The sequence below is a fragment of the Pholcus phalangioides genome, unplaced genomic scaffold (assembly GCF_987345545.1).
Source record: "Pholcus phalangioides strain wild (caught in Gottingen) unplaced genomic scaffold, Ppha-v1.0 ptg000015l_1, whole genome shotgun sequence".
NCBI lineage: Eukaryota > Metazoa > Arthropoda > Arachnida > Araneae > Pholcidae > Pholcus > Pholcus phalangioides.
In genome coordinates this window covers 83,206,288-83,226,364 of record NW_028301608.1, presented here as the reverse complement: position 1 = coordinate 83,226,364, position 20,077 = coordinate 83,206,288, and the positions used below count along the sequence as shown (strand labels likewise).

Here is a 20,077-nt window from a genome sequence, read left to right as displayed (position 1 = left end):
TTACCATCTGGTTTGTAGTATGAACATCTCTAGATCATGACTGCCCAGTAGCAAGGCAACTTCCACACTCCTCCGGAGTGCTAATTGTACGCCTTCCTTTAAACTGTCATGTCACGATGTTTCCCTAAGGAGACTTGAGAACTTTTTAGCAGTTTCCAGCCATAAACACCCCATCTGAATTATTCTCTCATATATTCCGGAAGATGGATATACAATGTGTAAATTCTAAATTTTGACAATTTTTTCTACTGAACTTCAGAAAAAAAAAAAAAAGATTTTTCTTCTCTGATTTTTTTGTTCTCAATCTAATTATTCACCTAGTATCAACTAAAGAGATATTTTGTCTCATGAATAGGGAGTCCATGCATAGAAACATTTAACAGCACAAAGGTCCGAAAATTTAAGATGTAGGCTACGTTGCTTACAGCCCTGGTAGTTCATTTTCTGATAAGACAATGTGTTTGCCTACTATTAAATAAATTTATCTGAGGTTTAGGCACGGCGGAGATAGACATGAACGGCGAGGGGGGGGGCATGACGATACCAATTTATATATATGCATATACATTAGATCAGTCGGCTCCGTCATTGGCACTGGGGGGGGGGAAGCATTAACAACCCCCCCCTCCGTATCTCCACCCATGAGTTTAGGCTGTTTGCAACTAGTATTCGGCAGCCTATACCAGAGTATTTTTAAATTTCGAATTTGAATATTCAAATTTTGAGATTGCAATCTTTAATTTTATTTGTGGGAAGAAACTCTTGTTTTTAAACAAGTAATAACATTGAAGAGCTCATATATATTGATTCCCACTTACGCAATTTTCCATAAAATCATCATGAAAAACGTTGCAGGAGAGAAAACGCTTTAAATGAGAAATTTCAATAAGTGTTAATAAAAGTTAGGATTACGAAAATAAATCATACTAAGCGAGAAAACTTTCGAAGTGGGTACGTTAAGCAGAATATACTGTAGTAATTTTACATTAACCTACATTTTCTAATATAGCTCTAACGTGTTTAAAAATGTTTTTCTTTATTTGTGTGAATTCCAGTACTTGATTTCTTTACTTCTGTTAATTTACATTAATTAAACAAAAACAGCAATAAAAGATTCGAAAAATTATCAAAGTCATCGAATCAGGTCCGTAGATAGAAATTTTGTTCTGGGGGGGGGGGGGGCAAAGTGATGAACAATAGATTTGGCCATCCTTTTCCCTTTTTTCGGTCTTTTCTCACATTTCCGGAGGGTAGACCCCCAGGCATGTTCAACAATATGATTGGAACCTAAGCAGGTGGACCTCGCTAATTATTATTAATCACTTATAAAGTTTGCCAAATTAATTGAAATGCTATTTCCTCTCAATGGGTTGTGTTTGATTACTAGAGCCCGGATGTTCGAAATGCCTCAAATGCATTTTTTTCCTATTTTTAATCTTTCCTATAAAAATTATAAAAATGCCTTTTTGGATTTTTTTCCCGCAACAAATGCCTATTTTACCATAGTTTTAAGTTTATTGGTGCATTTCAGAGGCCATAATAGGAAAAGTTTGGACATTTTGAGCATTGAGAACAAAAGAAATGTTTCTTAAAAAATTTTCCAACTCCTGGTATTACTTTTCAACAGAAATTACCCTGAAACACCCCCCCCCCCCTGTTTCAGCTCCATTTAAATGCGATAGAGGAACACATAGTGAGGCGACAACGAAGTACTGGAGTGGCATGATAGCGACTAGTAACGAAAACAATTGTATTGTTTGTTTTACATCGTACATACTCAAGGAGCAAGACAAAGAATAGAAAGAGGCTATTGAACAAGGTGTGGGAGTCGAACAAACATGTTTGTTTACACCTCGATCTGCTGATTTGTCTGTTCTCCTTTTTTCCCCTTCCCTCTTCTACATAGGGGGTCATCATCATTACATTATCACATTGCATAATCTCTCCGGCAATTTTCTATATTGTCTTCTTCTTCTACTATGCGTACACTTCTCTTCCTCCACCCCCTATTCATTTTTTCTTCCTAGTCGCAACTCCTGTACCGCTCAACCTATTCGCTCCACTATAACTGCAGTCAAAGTGATCTGAGAGAAGGAACTTGGTGTTGCATGAGTTAACTTTACTTTGACCGGATGGTGTCAGCATATGGCTCCACATCCTACAGCAGTGTCCCCAGGCTGGGATATTTGGCGGGCTTCCTTGTCAGATGTTTCACACGCCCCAAAGTAGTGAATTTATTGCATGAAAAAACAAAAAAGGTGGTTAGAATCATCTCTGGTTCCCAGCTGGAGCCCTGTTAGCCGAGAGGCCCTCAGAGGTGTGCGATAGATGTGTCACACAGGGCCCTTGTGCTTGGAGGAGTCCCACATATGTGGAAATATATTTAAAAAAAATTCATTTTTTACAACAATAGAACAAGGTACCTACATTTCTACTGTAGAAACGTTAGTAATTATTCCAAATAATACAACAAACAAACGAGAATTATTCGCAACTCTAAGAAGCCCCACAAATCATTTTCTCTTCGGGCTCCGCGTCTGTTAATGGTGGCCCTGGAATTGACCTGAGAGACATCAAATCATCAAATACTTTATTATGCAAGGCCGTAACTAGGATTTTCGCCGCTCCCACAACTTTAAAATTTGATAATTTTATAACGGTGTTCTTTGTTTCACCTAAAATTCCTTCCTAAATTTTTCCGCCCGGGCAGTTGACCCTCTTGTCCCCCCCCCAAGTTACGGCCCTGTATTATGGGCTTGCAATCAATTTCACTCAAATAATAATGCAGTTATTATAAACTCTAATTAAAACAATAGACGGATTATGTACAACCAATTTTTAAGCTAGTTTTTGGACCCTGAATACCCAAGTTGTTTTTAGTTATTTTCCCTTCTTTCCAATAGAAAATGCCTATTTCAACCATTTTTAGTGTCTAAACTTCCGGGCTCTATAGATTACGATCTTAACTATCAACACGTTCCTGAAATAATGAAAAAATAAGTGTAATTAATTATTTTTTTAAACAACTTTTTCCCCTATAAAATTTATGTTTGTAACTTGAAAAGTTGGAGAGCGACTCCATAAAAATGCTTTGGAGGGGGGCCGCAAAATTTTTTCTGCACCGGGCCGCGAAAATCCTAAGCCAGGCCCTGGATGGACACTCAGCTTATAAGAAGAACCTCACTGTTGCAAGTAATTTGTAAGTGTTCTTAAAAAGCTAATATTAACTACATAAAATAGTTCACTTATGCCAAGTTTCAAAATTACTCCTAAGTACTTCCTACAATGGATAGACAGAGATTAATCATATTTCTTTCCTATTCTCATGCTCTTCTGATATATACACAGAACATGTGAAGATTTCATTCTACTTTTATCACTAAGGTGACTGACAGACTATAGTCATCTTCTGTCAGAGTTTATTTCGGAACTTAGTTTAAAGTCATTTCCAAATGGCTGGCCACATTATGTTAAAAAATACTTTTTTGATTAGAGGAAAAATGTTAAGTCCATAAAGCCATAGAATTGAGCAATGAAATAATAGTTTCACTTGTTCTCCCAATTGGTTAAATCATTTTGAAAATATAAAATTCTATTCAAAAACATTTTGGAAAATCCACTGCTGTGAGCCAAAAATCAATTTTACGCTAAGAATCTTTTTCATTGGTCAATATGTTAAGGAATTGTTCTAAAACACTATTATGATGCAGTTGAAGACTGAACAAGTTCTACCTGTCAACAAAAAATTGGGATATGCAGAGCCTGTTATAACTTCAGTTTTTCTGTGGACTGTTAGCTCTCATTATAACAAACTTTTACTGTACATGCCAACTCCAAATTTGAATGAATTTCCTGTATCAGAGAATTATTATTGATGTATGTTTGCATATTTTTTTTACAGAGCTATTGTTTTGTGGTTGATACAAATATTTTCATGCATGCCCTTAATCTTATAGAAGAGTTGAAAGACATTCCTATACATGGTAGCTATCCTTTTTTTTACTATGTACATTTCTTTTCTGTAAACTTAATATTTTTTTGCCGGTAACCTTTCATCTGGTGCATATAATGTACAAGATGGAGCATATAGATTTTTTTCTATGAGTTTTTTTTGGAATTACATATTGCTAGAGTACTTACATTTACAGAGTTACTCAATTTTTATGGTTTTAATTATCGCAGTATGTAATACCAAATTGAAACAAGTTTGAATGTTTTAGTTAATTTTCAACCCCATGAGACAAATTTTTGTCCTAATCCATTTTTCCCCAGTATTTTTTTCCATAAAAATTTGCAACCACAACAAATACATTTTCTTGTCAAGCTGTACTCAAATGAGTACAGTGGGTACAAATAGGTTAATCTGAGAGATTGATTGCATCTGTTATTATTTGTATTGAGCTTGATGGATTGTTGTGAGATAAGAAATATAAAAATTTAACTTGTGTGTGATAGAAGGGAATTTGCCATAAAAAAAATATACTGTTAAAAATAAATAAAAAGATCTCTTAGTTTCTTTTATATATATTTTTTTGTATATTTTATTCATAGTTGAATGATGTGTATTATGAGTGTGCTTATCACTAAGCTGAGGTCAGAATCTCACAATTTTATTAAATGTGTTATTTTAAATTTCAAATTCATTGCAATAACATTATTTTATTGTCTGTTGTGTAAAAGAAATAAAATTAATGATAAATGTTTTTTTTTAACTTCAAATATAAAGGAATGTTTTCTCAAATTTTTGGTTAATCCAAATTTTTAAGATATTTTAAGCTTTCTGTGCAATTTAATGTTGAAATTACTTGTTGAATCATGTTTTGAAAATCACACTTCCCCACAATCACTGATAGTATGATTATATCCTTTGAACATGGCACCCATTATGTATCAAAACACATTAAGAATTGGTGGCTTTTTCTTGTTTGCCTTTACCATTGATTTCTTTATTGAATTATACCTATGCTATATAAAAATTAAAAGTATTTATAATGTTTTATGAATATTTTCAGGTGCTGGCTCTTTGCATATGGTTATACCTTGGGTGGTATTGCAGGAACTTGACGGAATAAAAAATAGGAAGGATGAGGTACATGTTCCTTTGTGTATTAAACTGTGAAGTTAATCATATTGAGAAATAGTACCATAGTTTTTATAATAAAGTCATGAGTGGAATATTTTAACTATTGGTTCAGAATGTTTGTCAGAAGAAACTTTTCTAATATAAAAACATACTAAATGGCTAAAGCTATAACCACCAGCTGAGCTGAAGCTATATGCCTCAGCTAGTAAAATTTAAGATACTTGAAACTCTTAAGGTTTTATTGTTTTTCATTAACATTGATGAGTTTTTGCATGATTGTTATTTAATTATTATTTTTTACACATGATACAGAATATGCACTTAGCAGTAGAGGCAGTGAAGTATATCAACAATATGTTGAAATCAAAACATCCACGATTCCATGGTCAGACAGCAAAAATGGTAAGTTATTTGTCATTTCCTACTTTGAAAATGTTTTCTAGTATTTCATAACTTAGTCATATTACTGGTATTATTAATACTCACACTATAGCAAGTTAAAGAAATCATAATAAAAAAAATAATGTTGAAAAATATGAATAAATTAAATTTAATGTTTTCAAAGAAAAGTAGCAAAACTAAAAAATTCTCAATTTTATCTTTTCAATCCTTACTACTACTACTAAACCGAACATGTACCTCGTACACATTCCTTTCCGGAATTTCTAACGAATCGGCACATGCCGGTATGCGTGTTCTGAGTGTATGTCAAGTCAATATCTTGACTTGAAATCATTTGAGTTAGGTGTGCACATGTGTATTTCAGGTCTTAATTTTAAAAAAAGAATCATTAAAAATTATTTAAAACCATCAAAAATGAAGAAGTTAATAAATCTACCATGAAACAAATTTTTGAATTTCATCATCTAATATTTTCTGTAATTTTTTACACAGTTTCAGCTAAGATACTGCTACATTAAAAAAGTTCCGAGACTTCCTTTATTACAGGAGAAACTATGCATATAAGAAGATAAACAGATTTAAAGTAATTACCCTGTGTAATTATGCATTTTTGCTATTGTTCATATAAAGATGCAAATGTGGGTGCAATTTTTTTTTGTAACATCCTCCATTGCCTTTGTCACTGCTCACTGCACTTTTTTGGAACTCGGAATCGTTCTCCCTTTAGTAATTCTTTATCCAAGGAAAAATCTACATAGAGCAAGATTAGGGGAATAAGTTGGTTGTTGAAATGGAATGTGATGTTTTGGCAGGTGACAAAAGGAGAGACATGTAAGTCCTTACTTGTCTGCATGATTCAGTAAGGTGCAAGCAACCAGATCTTTGGAAAGCCAAGTCGTGGGTTCTCCATCATAATAATGTGTTGGCTCACGGGTCTCTCCTGGCATCAGATTACCTGTTAAAACATATTTCTATACTTACTACAGTAAAATCTATCTTTAACAAAACCTGTATTAAGCAGAAACCTGTCTTCAATGGAAAAAAATCGTGATCCTGTGATTTTAATGCTAAAATACACATTGAAAAACTTGGACTCAACGGAACCGGACCAATGCAGAAACTGAAAGGAAAATTTTATGCTCTTAACGGAAAATTTCAAACAAACACTACAAATGTTGAAGTGCTGTACCAAAATTTCTTTATGCAATCTCTGCTTGCCAATGTGAGTTCTGCATCATCCGCCTCTACATTAGCAAAAACTGTTTCTGTACTTGATGCTGTGATTTTAATAAGCTATATATAGTAAAGCAGTTGTTTTCTGAAATTGCTACAAAATTTTTCAGAAAAGCAGGCTTTTCTATGGGAGAAATCAGTGTAAAAGTTGAATTTCTAAATGATATGTAAGCCGTACAAAATCGCATGCAAGCTGCTTTCCGTGAACACAGTGCTGAGGATTACATAAATATAGACGACAACTTACAAACTGAACCTGACATGACTAATATAGATACCCTCATTGAAAAATTTAGAGAAAGCCAAAAAGAAGAGGATGAAGATGAGGTGAATGTCATCATGTTCAGAAAAAAAAAAATGTATTGTGAAGTTTTATACAGGTGCTGTCGAAACCTTCAAAAAACTGCAGAAATTTTGCTTTTTATAGCATAATGACTGGGGCATTTTTTGCATTATTTCTGAAACAAAACTATTTACTGAAAGTCAGGCAGCAAAGGGCGTGAACTGCATGCCGAAAATACTCTGTTATTGATCACTGGAAATTTTTTTTTATTTGAGTACAAATATAAGGCCTCAACAGGCAAAATGCCCAACAAGGTGGCTTAGAAATAGATGCCCATAACCAATATGGATGTCATATATTTCTAAAATACAGCAACCTCCAATTAAAAATGCTATTACAAAAACTATAAATAATATATATGCATGATAAAATAGTATACAATGCCCATGAAATGTGTTTATGGTTGTCTAATTCTAAGTATGGCTAGCTTCTCAATTTACCCCAACATGTTTATTGCATTTCTTTTTAAATGTGTCACAATTGTGTTAGAATTTACTACTCCCAGGTGTAAGCTATTCTATTTATTAACTACCCTATTAGAGAAAAATTCTCTGCCATACCATAATCTAGAATTGTCCCTTACCAAACGATACTGGTATCCCCTTGTAAAAGCAGTTGATTGACGGCGAATTAATAAATCATGGTCCCCTATCCTATCCATACTGTTGAAAATTTTGAACACTTCAATCATATCTCCCTGACACCTGCTTTCATCCAATGTAAACATATTCAAAAAATGAAGTCTCTCTTCCAGTCTATGTCCTTCCGTAGGTATTGTCTCCAAAACCTCACAGCATACAGGACAAACTAACCCTCAGAAAAGTGGAAAAATGACTTTAGGAGAACGCGAAAAATTTACAGTAGTGTTTTAAATTTTTTATTCACTATTTGGCGATGCGAATGGTTAATGTATGTAGTGGATAATATATAGTGTAATGTTCAAGTAAATGCATTAAATAATGTATCATATCAAGTGATAATATTTAATAATTATTACTTACTAATTAATGATTATTTTATCTTTTTTAAATTATATTTACTTTATTTTCAATTAATTCATTTTTATTTATTTACATTTTTCCGAGATCGTTTCATAATTTTACACATCATGTCAATTGAACCTCTATTAAGCAGAAACCAGTGTTTAACGGAAAAATATATCGGTCTCTTGCGATTCCGTTGAAGACAGGTTTTACTGTACTATGGCATTGCAACAAGCTTATTCACCTGATCTTACCCCATGTGACTTTCTCCTCAGATAAAGAATTGCTTAACCCTTTAAGACCGAGCTAGATCGATCATGCAATGAAATACTTAAACATTTGTATTTTCAAAAATTTCCCAGTCTTAACCCTACAGTGCATATTGTTGCAGATTGGCAACATCTACTTTAAATATGTTTCTTTTCCCGTTGCTAATTGGCATCATCATTCTTTGGGGTCCCAAATGTGGGGAAAAGTTTAGGTAGTTTTGCCATTACTCTGACACCAAGTAGTCTAACACGACTATCATGACTATGATCATGTAGATGTGAAGAAGAGCTATTCTGTGGAAATTTCCCAGAAGTTTTGCAACAACATTGGGAGCGAGAGGCATGGTAACTATTACCATTTTGGTGAACCCCTATGAAAGTGGGCTTAAATTATACCTACAAGCAAAATAGGCGAGATCTAAAACAAATTAGAAGACTTGCGAATTGGCAATTTCATAAAAATTGTTTTTTCGGGTTCGAAGACCGTCGTCCGTTTGAGTTTGTTCTCAACGTTTCCCCAACACTAGTGGTTGGCATCATCAGGAGAATTGATAAACTGGATCAAAGTCGACTTTGATCCAGTTTATCAATTCTCCTGATGATGGAAACCACTAGTGTTGGGGAAACGTTGAGAACAAACTCAAACGGACGACGGTCTTCGAACCCGAAAAAACAATTTTTATCAAATGATGGCCGCGAAAACCTTATCAACTATTGGCAATTTCATGTTTGACATTCATTATTCCCATTTTAAATTTTCATTCGAAAACCATTCATAGATGACAGTAAATTTCCTCAATTAAAAAAAAGGAATGTAAATCTTGTGTAACCTGACAAAAAAGAAAATCATGCACTGTAAGATCGAAATGATTTATTTGCATTTTTTCTTTTTTTTCGCTAAAGTTTGCAACCCAATTTTTTTTCTTTCTATAGTTTTAATCAGAAAGAAGTCAGTTATGTATTTGGCAAATAATAATACTTCAATATATTTATTTTATATGAGATTTTACGTCCTCTGTACTTCCTCTTGAAGACCCTGTATAAGGAGTACAATTCAAATAGATTTTTTTAAATATTTCCCGGCTTTCTCTAGGCTTCATTAATTATGGAAAAACTTATCGGCTCAAAATAAAAGATCATACATTGTAGGTTTAAGGAGCAACGATTTTCATGTTCTGAAGAAGTGCAGCGAGCAATGACCAAGAGCTGCTGTGGTGGTCGAGGGGGTGGTCATAGTGACACTCACATCCTGAGGACCTGGTCTTGAACCCCACCATCTCCACAATAGTGGTTGGCTGAAGTTGGTTTTCTGTGGTTCTGAACTTGGAGGCATGAATGAATGCAAGCTGATCTCCCTGTTAAAAAGTCTCGCCACAAAAAGCAACAGGCCTACAACGGTACAATTATTCAATTACTGCACTTCACTCATAGTTAAAAAATGGATGGCAGATGGCGGCACTACACATAACAAGCATTACTCAAAAACAAACTTTTCATTAGGTTCACTACACTTACATGCACATTCCAACAAGTATCAATTCATTAGAAATTCTGCAGAGGAACGTGGACATGGTGCATGTGGTTTTGGTGGTTAAGTAGTAGTAGAGCAATGACGAAAGCACTGGAGGATGTGACAAAAAAAAGGCTTGTGATCCATATTTGCATCTTTGTATGAACAATGGTAAAAATACATAATTGTACGTAGTTACTATAAAGAAAGCACTAAATAAACGGGTTCTACATGCTTTCTCCCATAACAAAGAAAGCCTCAGAACTTTTTAACGTAATAAGTAGTACACATGGGTCTTTTATACATATTATGTAAGAAATTTAGCGCATAACATGTGGATATGACTCCAACTTTGATTTATTTATAGTCAGCACTAGCAAGAAAAGAATATGATCAATGCAATGATGATGTTATCCTAGCATGTTGTTTGCAACTTGCAGAGAAAAGTAAGTTTTTTTATGCACATTTATTGATTACAGTTCTGTGGCCACCTTTGCAAGACTGCTACTACTACTAAACCAGACATGCACCTTGTACATATCATATTTTTCTGCATAACTTCTAACGAATTGGTACATGTTGGAATGTGTGTGTATAGTGAATCTTCCGTGAAGTTTGTTTCTGTGTGATGCTTATTATGTGTAAGTGCTGCCAACTTTGCAAGACTGCCACAATTTCATGAAACCCCAAGTAGCCGACCTAGGTTTCACTGTATATATAACACACTGCATGTTTGATATACAGTTATCCCCCGCATTTGCAGATCTTATATTCATTGTTTCTTTCCAAGTTTCCAAAAATTGCTGTTGCTGTGATAATTCACACATCAGAATGAAATATGAGTTGTATGTGCTAAACAGGGTAATTCAAAAATAATCATCAGATTTCAAAGTCATATATTTCAAAAAAGGGTTACATAATAAAATAATACTTTGTAAGCAGTGGAGACATTTTAGTTTTTTTTCCCACTAATGTGTTCTGCCTCCTTTCGTTTAACCATCTCCTTATCTCCATCATCTATATGGTAGCCCAAGTCATCCTGATGCCGCATGTCAGTATTGATGTGCGTAAAAGCTGTGTGATATGGTTCTTGAGCTCAAAGTAGCTGGCAATGAAGGCATGTACACAGCATCTTTAATGAAACTCCAAAGAAAAAAGTCACAAACAGTAAGATCAGGAGGCTCATCTGATGGGAGGACTACTGTACTTCATATTTTCTTCTATATGCTCGTTGTACTGAAGCATGCAATGAAAATGTCACACATATATTCAAAACACAAAACACTTTTGGAATATTGAGTGTGTAGGAATTAAAATTTTACTTTTGATTCATGTACTGTTTACTATTAAACAGTACAATCCATGTGTTCAAGTCATATTTTACAAAATCTGATGATTATTTTTGAATTACCCTGTAGAAATAAACATTTAAAAAATCATTAATAAAGGTTTTTCTAATGCTTCTGAAAATGTTTCTAGAAGACTGTTTAAATATACACTGCTGGCCACCGTAAATGCAACACCCTGAAGGAAGCATGCAAATAATATGAAATTTACAACATGCATTAGCGGAGGTGAGATATGCAAATGATTAGAATTTCAGCGCAGACGCACATCACGCGCGCCTGTGGCGCCACTTCAAAGCGCTATTTAAGGCTTGGAGATTTCGACGATTTGAAGTACGGCAATTGTGTTTTTCTTGTGGTTTTTTCAAAAAAACGATCAATTATGCCTCGTAGAAAACAGCGATCATCTTTTGATCAAGTATCCGAGTTCGACAGAGGAAGGATAGTGGCCTACCGAGATTGTGGATTATCTTTCAGGGAAATCGGTAGTCGTGTTGGACGAAACCAAACAACTGTAATGCGGATATGTGATCGTTGGATGCAGGAGGGTACGACGGACCGACGTGTTCGATCGCATCCACCTCAGTGCACCACTTCACGTGATGACAGGCGTATTGTGCGTATGGCAGTGACGGATCGCTCAGCCACATCACGAACCATAGCACAGCACATTCAGTCTGTACCGTATCATCCAGTGTCTGCGCGTACCATTCGACGCCGTTTACAGCAGAGTGGTCTGTCCGCAAGACGTCCATTGCTTCGTCTACCCTTGACGCAGAACCACAGACGTCTCCGCCGCCAATGGTGCGATGAAAGAAGGATGTGGACGGCACAATGGAATGAAATTGTCTTTACTGACGAGTCACGCTTCTGTCTGCAACACCGCGGTGGTCGGATTCGAGTCTGGAGACACCGTGGAGAGAGGATGCTGAACAGCTGCGTTATGCACCGCCACACTGGTCCTGCACCGGGTATTATGGTATGGGGCGGTATTGGATATCACTCTCGCACTCCTCTAGTACGCATTGCCGGTACTTTAAAAATTTGCGCTACATCTCCGAGGTGTTGGAGCCAGTTGTCCTTCCTTACCTTCAGGGCTTGCCCACAGCCATATTTCAACAGGATAATGCGTGACCACACGTGGCACGCATTGTCCAAAGGTTCTTCGTCAATCGCCAGATTGAATTGCTTCCCTGGCCAGCTCGCTCTCCGGATCTTTCACCGATAGAAAACATGTGGTCCATGGTTGCTCAACGATTGACCCAGATTACATCCCCAGCTGCCACACCAGATCAATTTTTTCAACGCGTGGAAGCTGCTTGGTCTGCTGTACCCCAAAAACACATCCAAAGTCTCTTTGAATCAATGCCGAGGCGTGTGGCAGCGGTGATCTCCAACAATGGCGGCTACTCTGGCTACTGATTTTGGCAGGAACCACACTTCACAGAAGTCTATAAATTTAATCATTTGATGCTAGGTCAACATGTTATCTACAAAATAAATATTGTTGCGATATCTCTTGTCTTTCTTGGTGTTGCAATTTGGGTGGCCAGCAGTGTATTTCTAAAACTGGAAAATTTACAAGGAAAATTTGAAATAATGACAAAGATTAGCTTCATTGCAGTGATTTCCCATTATTGTGGCATCAATGAATCTACAGTCAAGTATATCAAGAACTAAGAACCTAAAATTCAATCACCCATTGCTTTAGCTACACCTGCTACTATATAGCTGTGGATTCACTTGCCTCATGTAGAAAGTTCCGTTTTTCTGTGGGTGTGATGAAAAAAAGTTATGAGAGTTATGTGTGTGTATTGCATAATGCATACTATAACCATCATTATTAAATCTGCAAATCCATAGCAATAAAAGAAAGAATAAGTTACACCTCCAGTTTTTTTAATGAAAAATATAGATACCAAAAATTTGGACTCTGAAAACACTTTTTCTAGATTGTTAATGGAGACGAGTTACCTGATGTAGACATAGAAGTTAGAGAATCAATTAACAGCAATTCAGAAATCACAGCAGAGGAGGGATTAATCCAGCTGACTGCTTCTAAAACCTAAGCAATACCTTATGAAGGTGATCAAGATTGAGAATTAGAAGACGAGCTCATTATGGGTAACATAGTAAAGGGCTTCATAAGTTTAAATCTGCACTGAATTGTTTCTATGAAATACACTTATCTGTGGTAGTTTTTCATGTGTGGAAAAATTGGTAGAGTAATCATTGCTACCCTACTATAACCAATTAATTGAAATTTAGAAGAAGCTGCTAATGCAAGCATTAGTTGTTCTTTCAGAAAATGTTGCTTAGAATCACTGAATCCCTCTCCTCCAATTATTTCACACAAAGCAGATACTGTATACACAAGATACCTAAAAAACAAAAGTTTATGGTTTAGGATATTCGTGGTCACTCCCGGAACATAACCCTGCGAATACCAAGGGACAACTGTAGTAAAAAAAATAAATGATACACATGTGGGAGAAATGACTTTTCATGTGTAATAATAAGTGTAAATGACTTGATGATAAAGCATTGAAGAACTATATCTGAAGTACTTTTTATCCAGTTCCACAGGAAAGAATCATACTACTGTCTAATGATATAAATCTTTGCAACAAGGCTATGGTAACTGGTATCAGTACACACACTGCTCTAACATTAAAGGCAGTTATAGTCAATGAAACCCAAGCTGCACAAGAAGCAGTCTTTGGTAAGATATTCCTTTCTGTACTATCATCTATAAAGTTGATTATTTTTAGTAGTTTGATAGATTTATTTGTAGCAGTATGATAGATTTATTTTTGATAGTTTGATAGATTTATTTTGGTTGGTTAAAGTTTTCAACCTCTGAAAGGTTGAAAACCCCTTCTATAAAGCAAGGGCTCTTAATTTTTTATGCCCCCCCCCCTCCCTCCTGTGCCAATAAAATGAAGGCCACTGGCCTTTTTTTAACCAAATAATATTCAGTATATAGCAATCTAAAAATTTTCTCTTTCAAGGTCAAAAACCCTCTGAAATCTCTCCAAGAACCCATTCTCCAAAGAGTAATTTTGATTGGCAAGTTTTTATTATTATTGTTGCCAAGTTCTTCAATCTGCCTATTCCAACAGTAAACTAACATGTTCATCCGTGCCAGTCTTTTGATGCTTTGTTTTAGGTAAATACTTAGTAAAGGTTATTTAGCAAAGTTATACTTTGCTAAATAACCTTATAGCATAAAAGGCTAATATAACAAGACATTTGCTAAATAACCATAGCAAAGTTATACTTTGCTAAATAAACTGATCCATTCTTTAAAATCTTGTTCATACACATTTGTAGATTTCAGCAAATTTTCTGCACGAATAATCCCAGATAATTCTTTATATCTTTGAAACCTGAAAACTTTTCAGTTGGAATTCATTGGAATGAGCAAGTAAAGGTAGCAGGTACAAAATTCAACTGGATTTGATTTTAAAAAAAATGAAGTTCATAAACAAAACTTCATAGTACTGTAAATCTGGATTCAGGTGAACCTTTTCTCATCAGACATGCATCCTTCAAGTGACCAGACTGGTCTTGGAATACATTTGTTCTACGCAGTGATTGCAATTAGTGTTAATTGAGGGCTCCTTGATCAAATAGCACCGAGGAACTTCTTAGACTTTACCATAGCCACTCACTATATTTCCACTCTGGTTTCTGCTTTGTTTTTCTAAAACATATCCTGCAAATCTTGCATACCCCCCCCCCCCCTCCTCCCAATATCCACGGACTACTTTTGGAAACCATCGATATAGGCAAAGAAAGCATTCTATTATTTTCAGCAGATTTGAGGGAAAACATTGATGTGACAACAAATCTTGAGGATTGTTTTTCTTACAATATCTATCATTTTTCTTCTGTTACCAAGTCTGAAAATGGCTATTGTTCAGTTCTATCTCAATAAATAATGGAGAAATTCACTTTATAACACAAGCAAGCTCCCTAGAAAGCTGTACTAAAAAAAATCTTTAAATGGTGTAAAATTTCCCTTTTGGCACATGGTGTCTTTTACCTCTGACATACAGTTATATAAAGATATATCATTATGAACAAATTCATTTTTAAATATATATATATTCGAAAATTAGTTTTTCTTTCAATAATGTAATGAGGGACATGCAGTCAAACCCTTTTATAGCTGTCCCCTCCCACCATGTCGCACCAATCCCACTTAGTGCCAGAAATTTGCAGTGAATAAATATTTCATTTCTAGGCTTTATGTTTAACTATAATTCTCAATACAGCACCAGAATTCTGTGAAATAAATGGGGGCATTAAATCGGGGTTTAACAGTATATCCTATTTTGTGATTTATCAAGTATGCGATTTATCAAGGTTCTACTATGTAGAACCAAAAATGTATGGGAACTAAAAGATCAATTCATTCACATCATGCCTTTCACAATGTGTTAAATGTATTAAATAAATTGGAGAGACAAAGTCATACACTTCATGGTATAAAAAAAAGCCACTATATTGTTATGTATGTACCAGTGCTTGTACTATGGAGCCTCAGAATGGAGTATTATTATTCGATGTCATTTCTGTTAGGCGGATTTAGAGCCAGTACCACAATGCAGCAACAAAAATAAAATTTGTTATTTCAGCTTATTTAATGACTTAATTCCTCCCAATAGAGACTTGCTTCTCTGAATGCAATAGCATGTTCGAAATATTTTTATTGATTGCCACAAGGTATCAGCCAGATAATGAAAAAAAAGACAGCCACCAGTAATTCTAGACCTATATCTAATAGAGTCTTCAAGACTTGGAGAGAAATCTGAAGAGTCATTTATTTCTTTCTTGGACTATGAAATTGTTAGCGAAATATTGATACAAATGTTGCAAAAAATACATACAGTATTAAGATGTTAATAACCTTAGTTTCAGAACATATGAGTGCGCCCCAAAGCAGAATATACCGAAATGTGCAATGTACGTTGCAATACAATCAGTGCTACTGCAGAACAATCTGGAAGAATTTTAAGTGTAGAAAAACGCTATTATGGGAATTTTTACTACTTACTACTAAACCATACATGTATCTCGTCTGTATTCCTTTGCGGAACCTCTAACAAATTGGTACACGTTGGAGTGTGCGTGTAGTGAAACCTGACGTGAAGTTTGTTTCTGTGTAATGCTTGTTATGTGTAGTGCTGCCATCTGCCACCAGTTTTTTCTAACTATGAGTGAAGTGTAATGATTGAATAATTGTATCATTGTAGGTTTGTTGCTCTCTGTGGCAAGACTTTTCAATCTGTAGATCAGCTCGCATTTGGCCTCGAAGTTAGGAACCACAGGAAACCAGCTTGCGGCGACGGTGAAGTTCGAACCCGGATCCTCACGATGCGAGTCCGTCATTATGACCACTTGACCACCACAGCGGCAGGAAGTTTTACTGCAGAAAATTTTTGGTCAGCTAAGGGATTGTTGCAGAAGAATGCAAAATATTCTGCTTTGGGGTGTGCATGTAATTCTTCCCAAAGACTATCCAACAAATGTGTTAGAATACTTTTGGCCAGGAAGTGTATTTATTTACATAATTTTGTTTCAATTTGTGGCCTGAAGTTCTTTAATAATTCTTATTCAGAGTGAGTATTACCATGCTGTTGTTTGTTTTTTATTTTCAATTATCTTTATATTTAGTATGTTTTTTAATTACAGTCCCTCAGAAATGTCTTGATGCAGCAGTTTCTATGAAAGGGGATGAAAACCCAAGCATTTCTGGTTCAAGGAAGGTAAATACTTTCGGTGAAGCATGTAAAAACATTATTTCACAACCTAAAGATAAGTTGATTAACTGAGTGAAGATTAATCAACTGAAGTGAAGAGCTAGAATGTTTGACATTTTCAAAAGATATGCTAATTTATTTTGTGCCTATATAAAAAGTTAATATCATACATTAAATATGTAAACTTAATATCAATGTGGAGTACTGTCTTTCAGAATAAACTGTAGGTTCGGATGGTTAACCTTCTGGGCAAGAAATGACCAGAGTGCGACAAAAATGATAAAACTGTATTTTATGGACTGAATTTCTATGAGCATGCAGCATGTGATTTCACAATTTATCAAAAATTGTAAAAAAGAACTTGCATTTTGAGTTATCTTGACCTAACAAAATAGTTGTACTGTCGACGCTCATCATAATGACCCCCATCAATTCGTTGGAAACGGATGTTATATTGGCTGGTCATTATATCGACAGGAAAACATTTTTGAGAGTAGTTATATAAAAGAATTTGGGACTTATAGCAACCATTCCATTATAAGGACTAGTAGTATAATGTAAAATTGTTATAATGAGTGTCGACTGTATAAAGTTTGTTTATAAATACGATTTCCTTTTTCCTGTGGTTTACAGATGGCTGATTACATAATATGTGAAGTGAAGCTGTTGTTGAAATTTTGCTTGGAACCTTTTCTAAGAGAAGCTATGGCAGAAGCTTTCGGTGATCTGAGGCAAGTTTGTTTATATTATATTTCAGTTCAAGTATTTGACATCCTGAATCATGACTGGATAGTTTAGGTCCCTTTAATCATTTTTCTGGACAATATTCTATCGGTTTGCTTCTAGCATATTAACTTCTTTAAATTTGAATGAATTAAAAGTCTGTTTATCTGTAAATATGAATATGATTACTGCATTTATATTCAGTTTTATTATAAGAGTGTCAGAGTTACCAATAAAAATATTTTTAAGTTATCAGATTTTATGTTGAACGCTACACTTTCTTTATTGATTTTTTATTGCAGTATAAGGTTTTTGCCATCATCTCCAGCAACACTTTATGATATTTTAAATTGCTATCAAAGGTAAGTTGTAGTTATTTGGATCTTTTTGGCTGTGTATGTGTGTCTTGTTAAAAAAAACACAAGTGAACACTATAATAAAATACTGAAAAATGTTTTCGCTAAATTTTTTTTCCTATAATTTGAATGTTTCCAATATAATCAAAATTTCCTTGTTTAGACCTAACTGGGTTAGATTTAAATTAGTTGATTTTTTTAGCAAGGTCACTTGTAGAAACATTTTAGTTTTTTTATGTTGCTTTCTTACAACCTAAATCATTAAATCACCATTTTTTTTCCAATTTACAATGTTTCCTTTTTCTTTATAATGTTTCCTTTTTCTTGCTCTAATGCTTGCTTTATAAATTTTTCTATTTGATCACCTTATGTATATTTATTTCTTTTTCTAGATACTGGGTATCTGTTTTTGGTCTGAAATTTAATCTAGACGCTTTTGCTGCATTAGAAAATCTGGCAAAAATATTCAACATCCCAACAGGTATGGTTGTTTATTTCTTCCATTATGAATTTTTATTGTTTCATTACATGGTTTGTGGAATCCTTCAAATTGTTTGTACATCTAAAATGTCAATAAGCACTTGTAAAAAAATAATGAAGGGGTGGGGATTTGAGGAGCACTGAAAGAGCATATGGCTGTCAATTTTATGTGAACTCCATTTGCTCATATTTAATTTGGTGTAGTAAATGAAAAGGAAAGATTTTTCAGGGGTTTAAAGCTTATCAACCATTGTGTGTACTTGTGAATTTCTAACCGAAGTACTCACCATTATGCTAAGAGAAATTTCTTTTACTCCTAATACAATCTAGATGCATTATGCTCTGTATATTGTGTTTATCAAAACAGTGAATTTCTCTTCCGCTAAACTATGTTTGATATACTTCTACTTGCCTTTTCAACAGAAGTATTTACATAGAGTTTCGTTTATAGCCGTTCATTGAATTCAGTTTCTTTCCCAGTGATGGGATGATTCAAAATTTAGAGAAATTGTGATTCGATTGTTAAGAAAAAATTATGTATGTTACTAATCACTAGAGCCCAGATTATATATAAAATCAAAGAATTTTCAGTATAAGCACATATTTTTGAAGGTGTATTTAAGATCACTCAATTTTCTTCATAATTTGTCAAGTAATTAGCAGGGCTCGGCATGGGTCACTTTTTTCACTAAAAGTCACTTTTTTAGACACTGGTCACTTTTATTACGTATTTTCAGGCCCAGGTCACTTTTTCCACTTTTTTTTAGCAAAAAACCTCGGTCTCGCACGCTTTTCTGCTGTCAGTGTTTTTCTTTTCTTCAAGGAGGAACTTTACCGGTTCAAGGTCACTAATTTTCTTCCTCTCTTCATTGAACTACAATAGTTAGCTCCCTTTCCCGTAGAACCTTTATATACAAGGAACCCCTGTATATGAAAGCGTCTTATCTTCCCGGGAGCATATCGTGTGACATCAGCAAATTGATTTCAAGACGCTTGGAAAGAAAGCTCCTTGGTTAAAGAGTTGTCATTTTATGGAAAAGCCGGTCTGAAAAAAAACTAGCATAAAAGGCTTACTTACAACAAAGAATTTTTTTCTTCTCCTCTGCTACCATTCTTTCTTATTTCCCCACGTGCTCACTCGTTCTTTCATTTTTATCTTATTTTAAAATTGATCTTTTATTTTATTTGTTTTAAAAAGTTTTAGTCCTAAGGGCAGAATTCCTTTCTTGGAGCATCGAGCAAGTTACATTTGTTGTTTGTTCTATTGTTACTTTTGTTAATGCTATTTGAAATGATGATTTAAGAGAGCCCATGCAGAAACTAACTTACGTGCAGTGGGGAATACTAAAGCGTATTAAAGACACGTATTATTAATACGCTTTGGAGAACACTCTTGTAGCTGGCCAATTTTAAGGAAGCTCACTGGTATTTTGAATTTATTTACAATAAAAAAAAGCATCCAATTGAAAATCATGATCTACCTAGAAATAAAATTTGTACTGTTTTTCTAACTGGATTTAAATCTCAGCAAGAAACCATAGCCCCAAATATGATTGAAAGGAGAATTATTTATGAAAAGAT

General features: G+C 34.6%; 1 protein-coding gene across 2 annotated transcripts in view; it reads left to right on the top strand.

Moving 5' to 3' along the window:
• Swt1 (Swt1 RNA endoribonuclease) overlaps positions 1 to 20,077 on the top strand; it is a 50,038-nt gene that overhangs the window by 11,710 nt on the left and 18,251 nt on the right. For both annotated transcript variants that reach the window (XR_016194112.1, XM_089244577.1), the window contains exons 5-13: positions 3,902 to 3,983; positions 5,013 to 5,089; positions 5,396 to 5,485; positions 10,191 to 10,269; positions 13,748 to 13,891; positions 16,870 to 16,943; positions 17,571 to 17,668; positions 17,963 to 18,022; positions 18,409 to 18,497. Coding sequence is in view for 1 of the 2 variants with exons in the window: in XM_089244577.1 (XP_089100703.1) it covers positions 3,902 to 3,983; positions 5,013 to 5,089; positions 5,396 to 5,485; positions 10,191 to 10,269; positions 13,748 to 13,891; positions 16,870 to 16,943; positions 17,571 to 17,668; positions 17,963 to 18,022; positions 18,409 to 18,497 (793 nt within the window). In the remaining variant the exon portion in view is untranslated. The remainder of the gene's footprint in view (positions 1 to 3,901; positions 3,984 to 5,012; positions 5,090 to 5,395; positions 5,486 to 10,190; positions 10,270 to 13,747; positions 13,892 to 16,869; positions 16,944 to 17,570; positions 17,669 to 17,962; positions 18,023 to 18,408; positions 18,498 to 20,077) is intronic.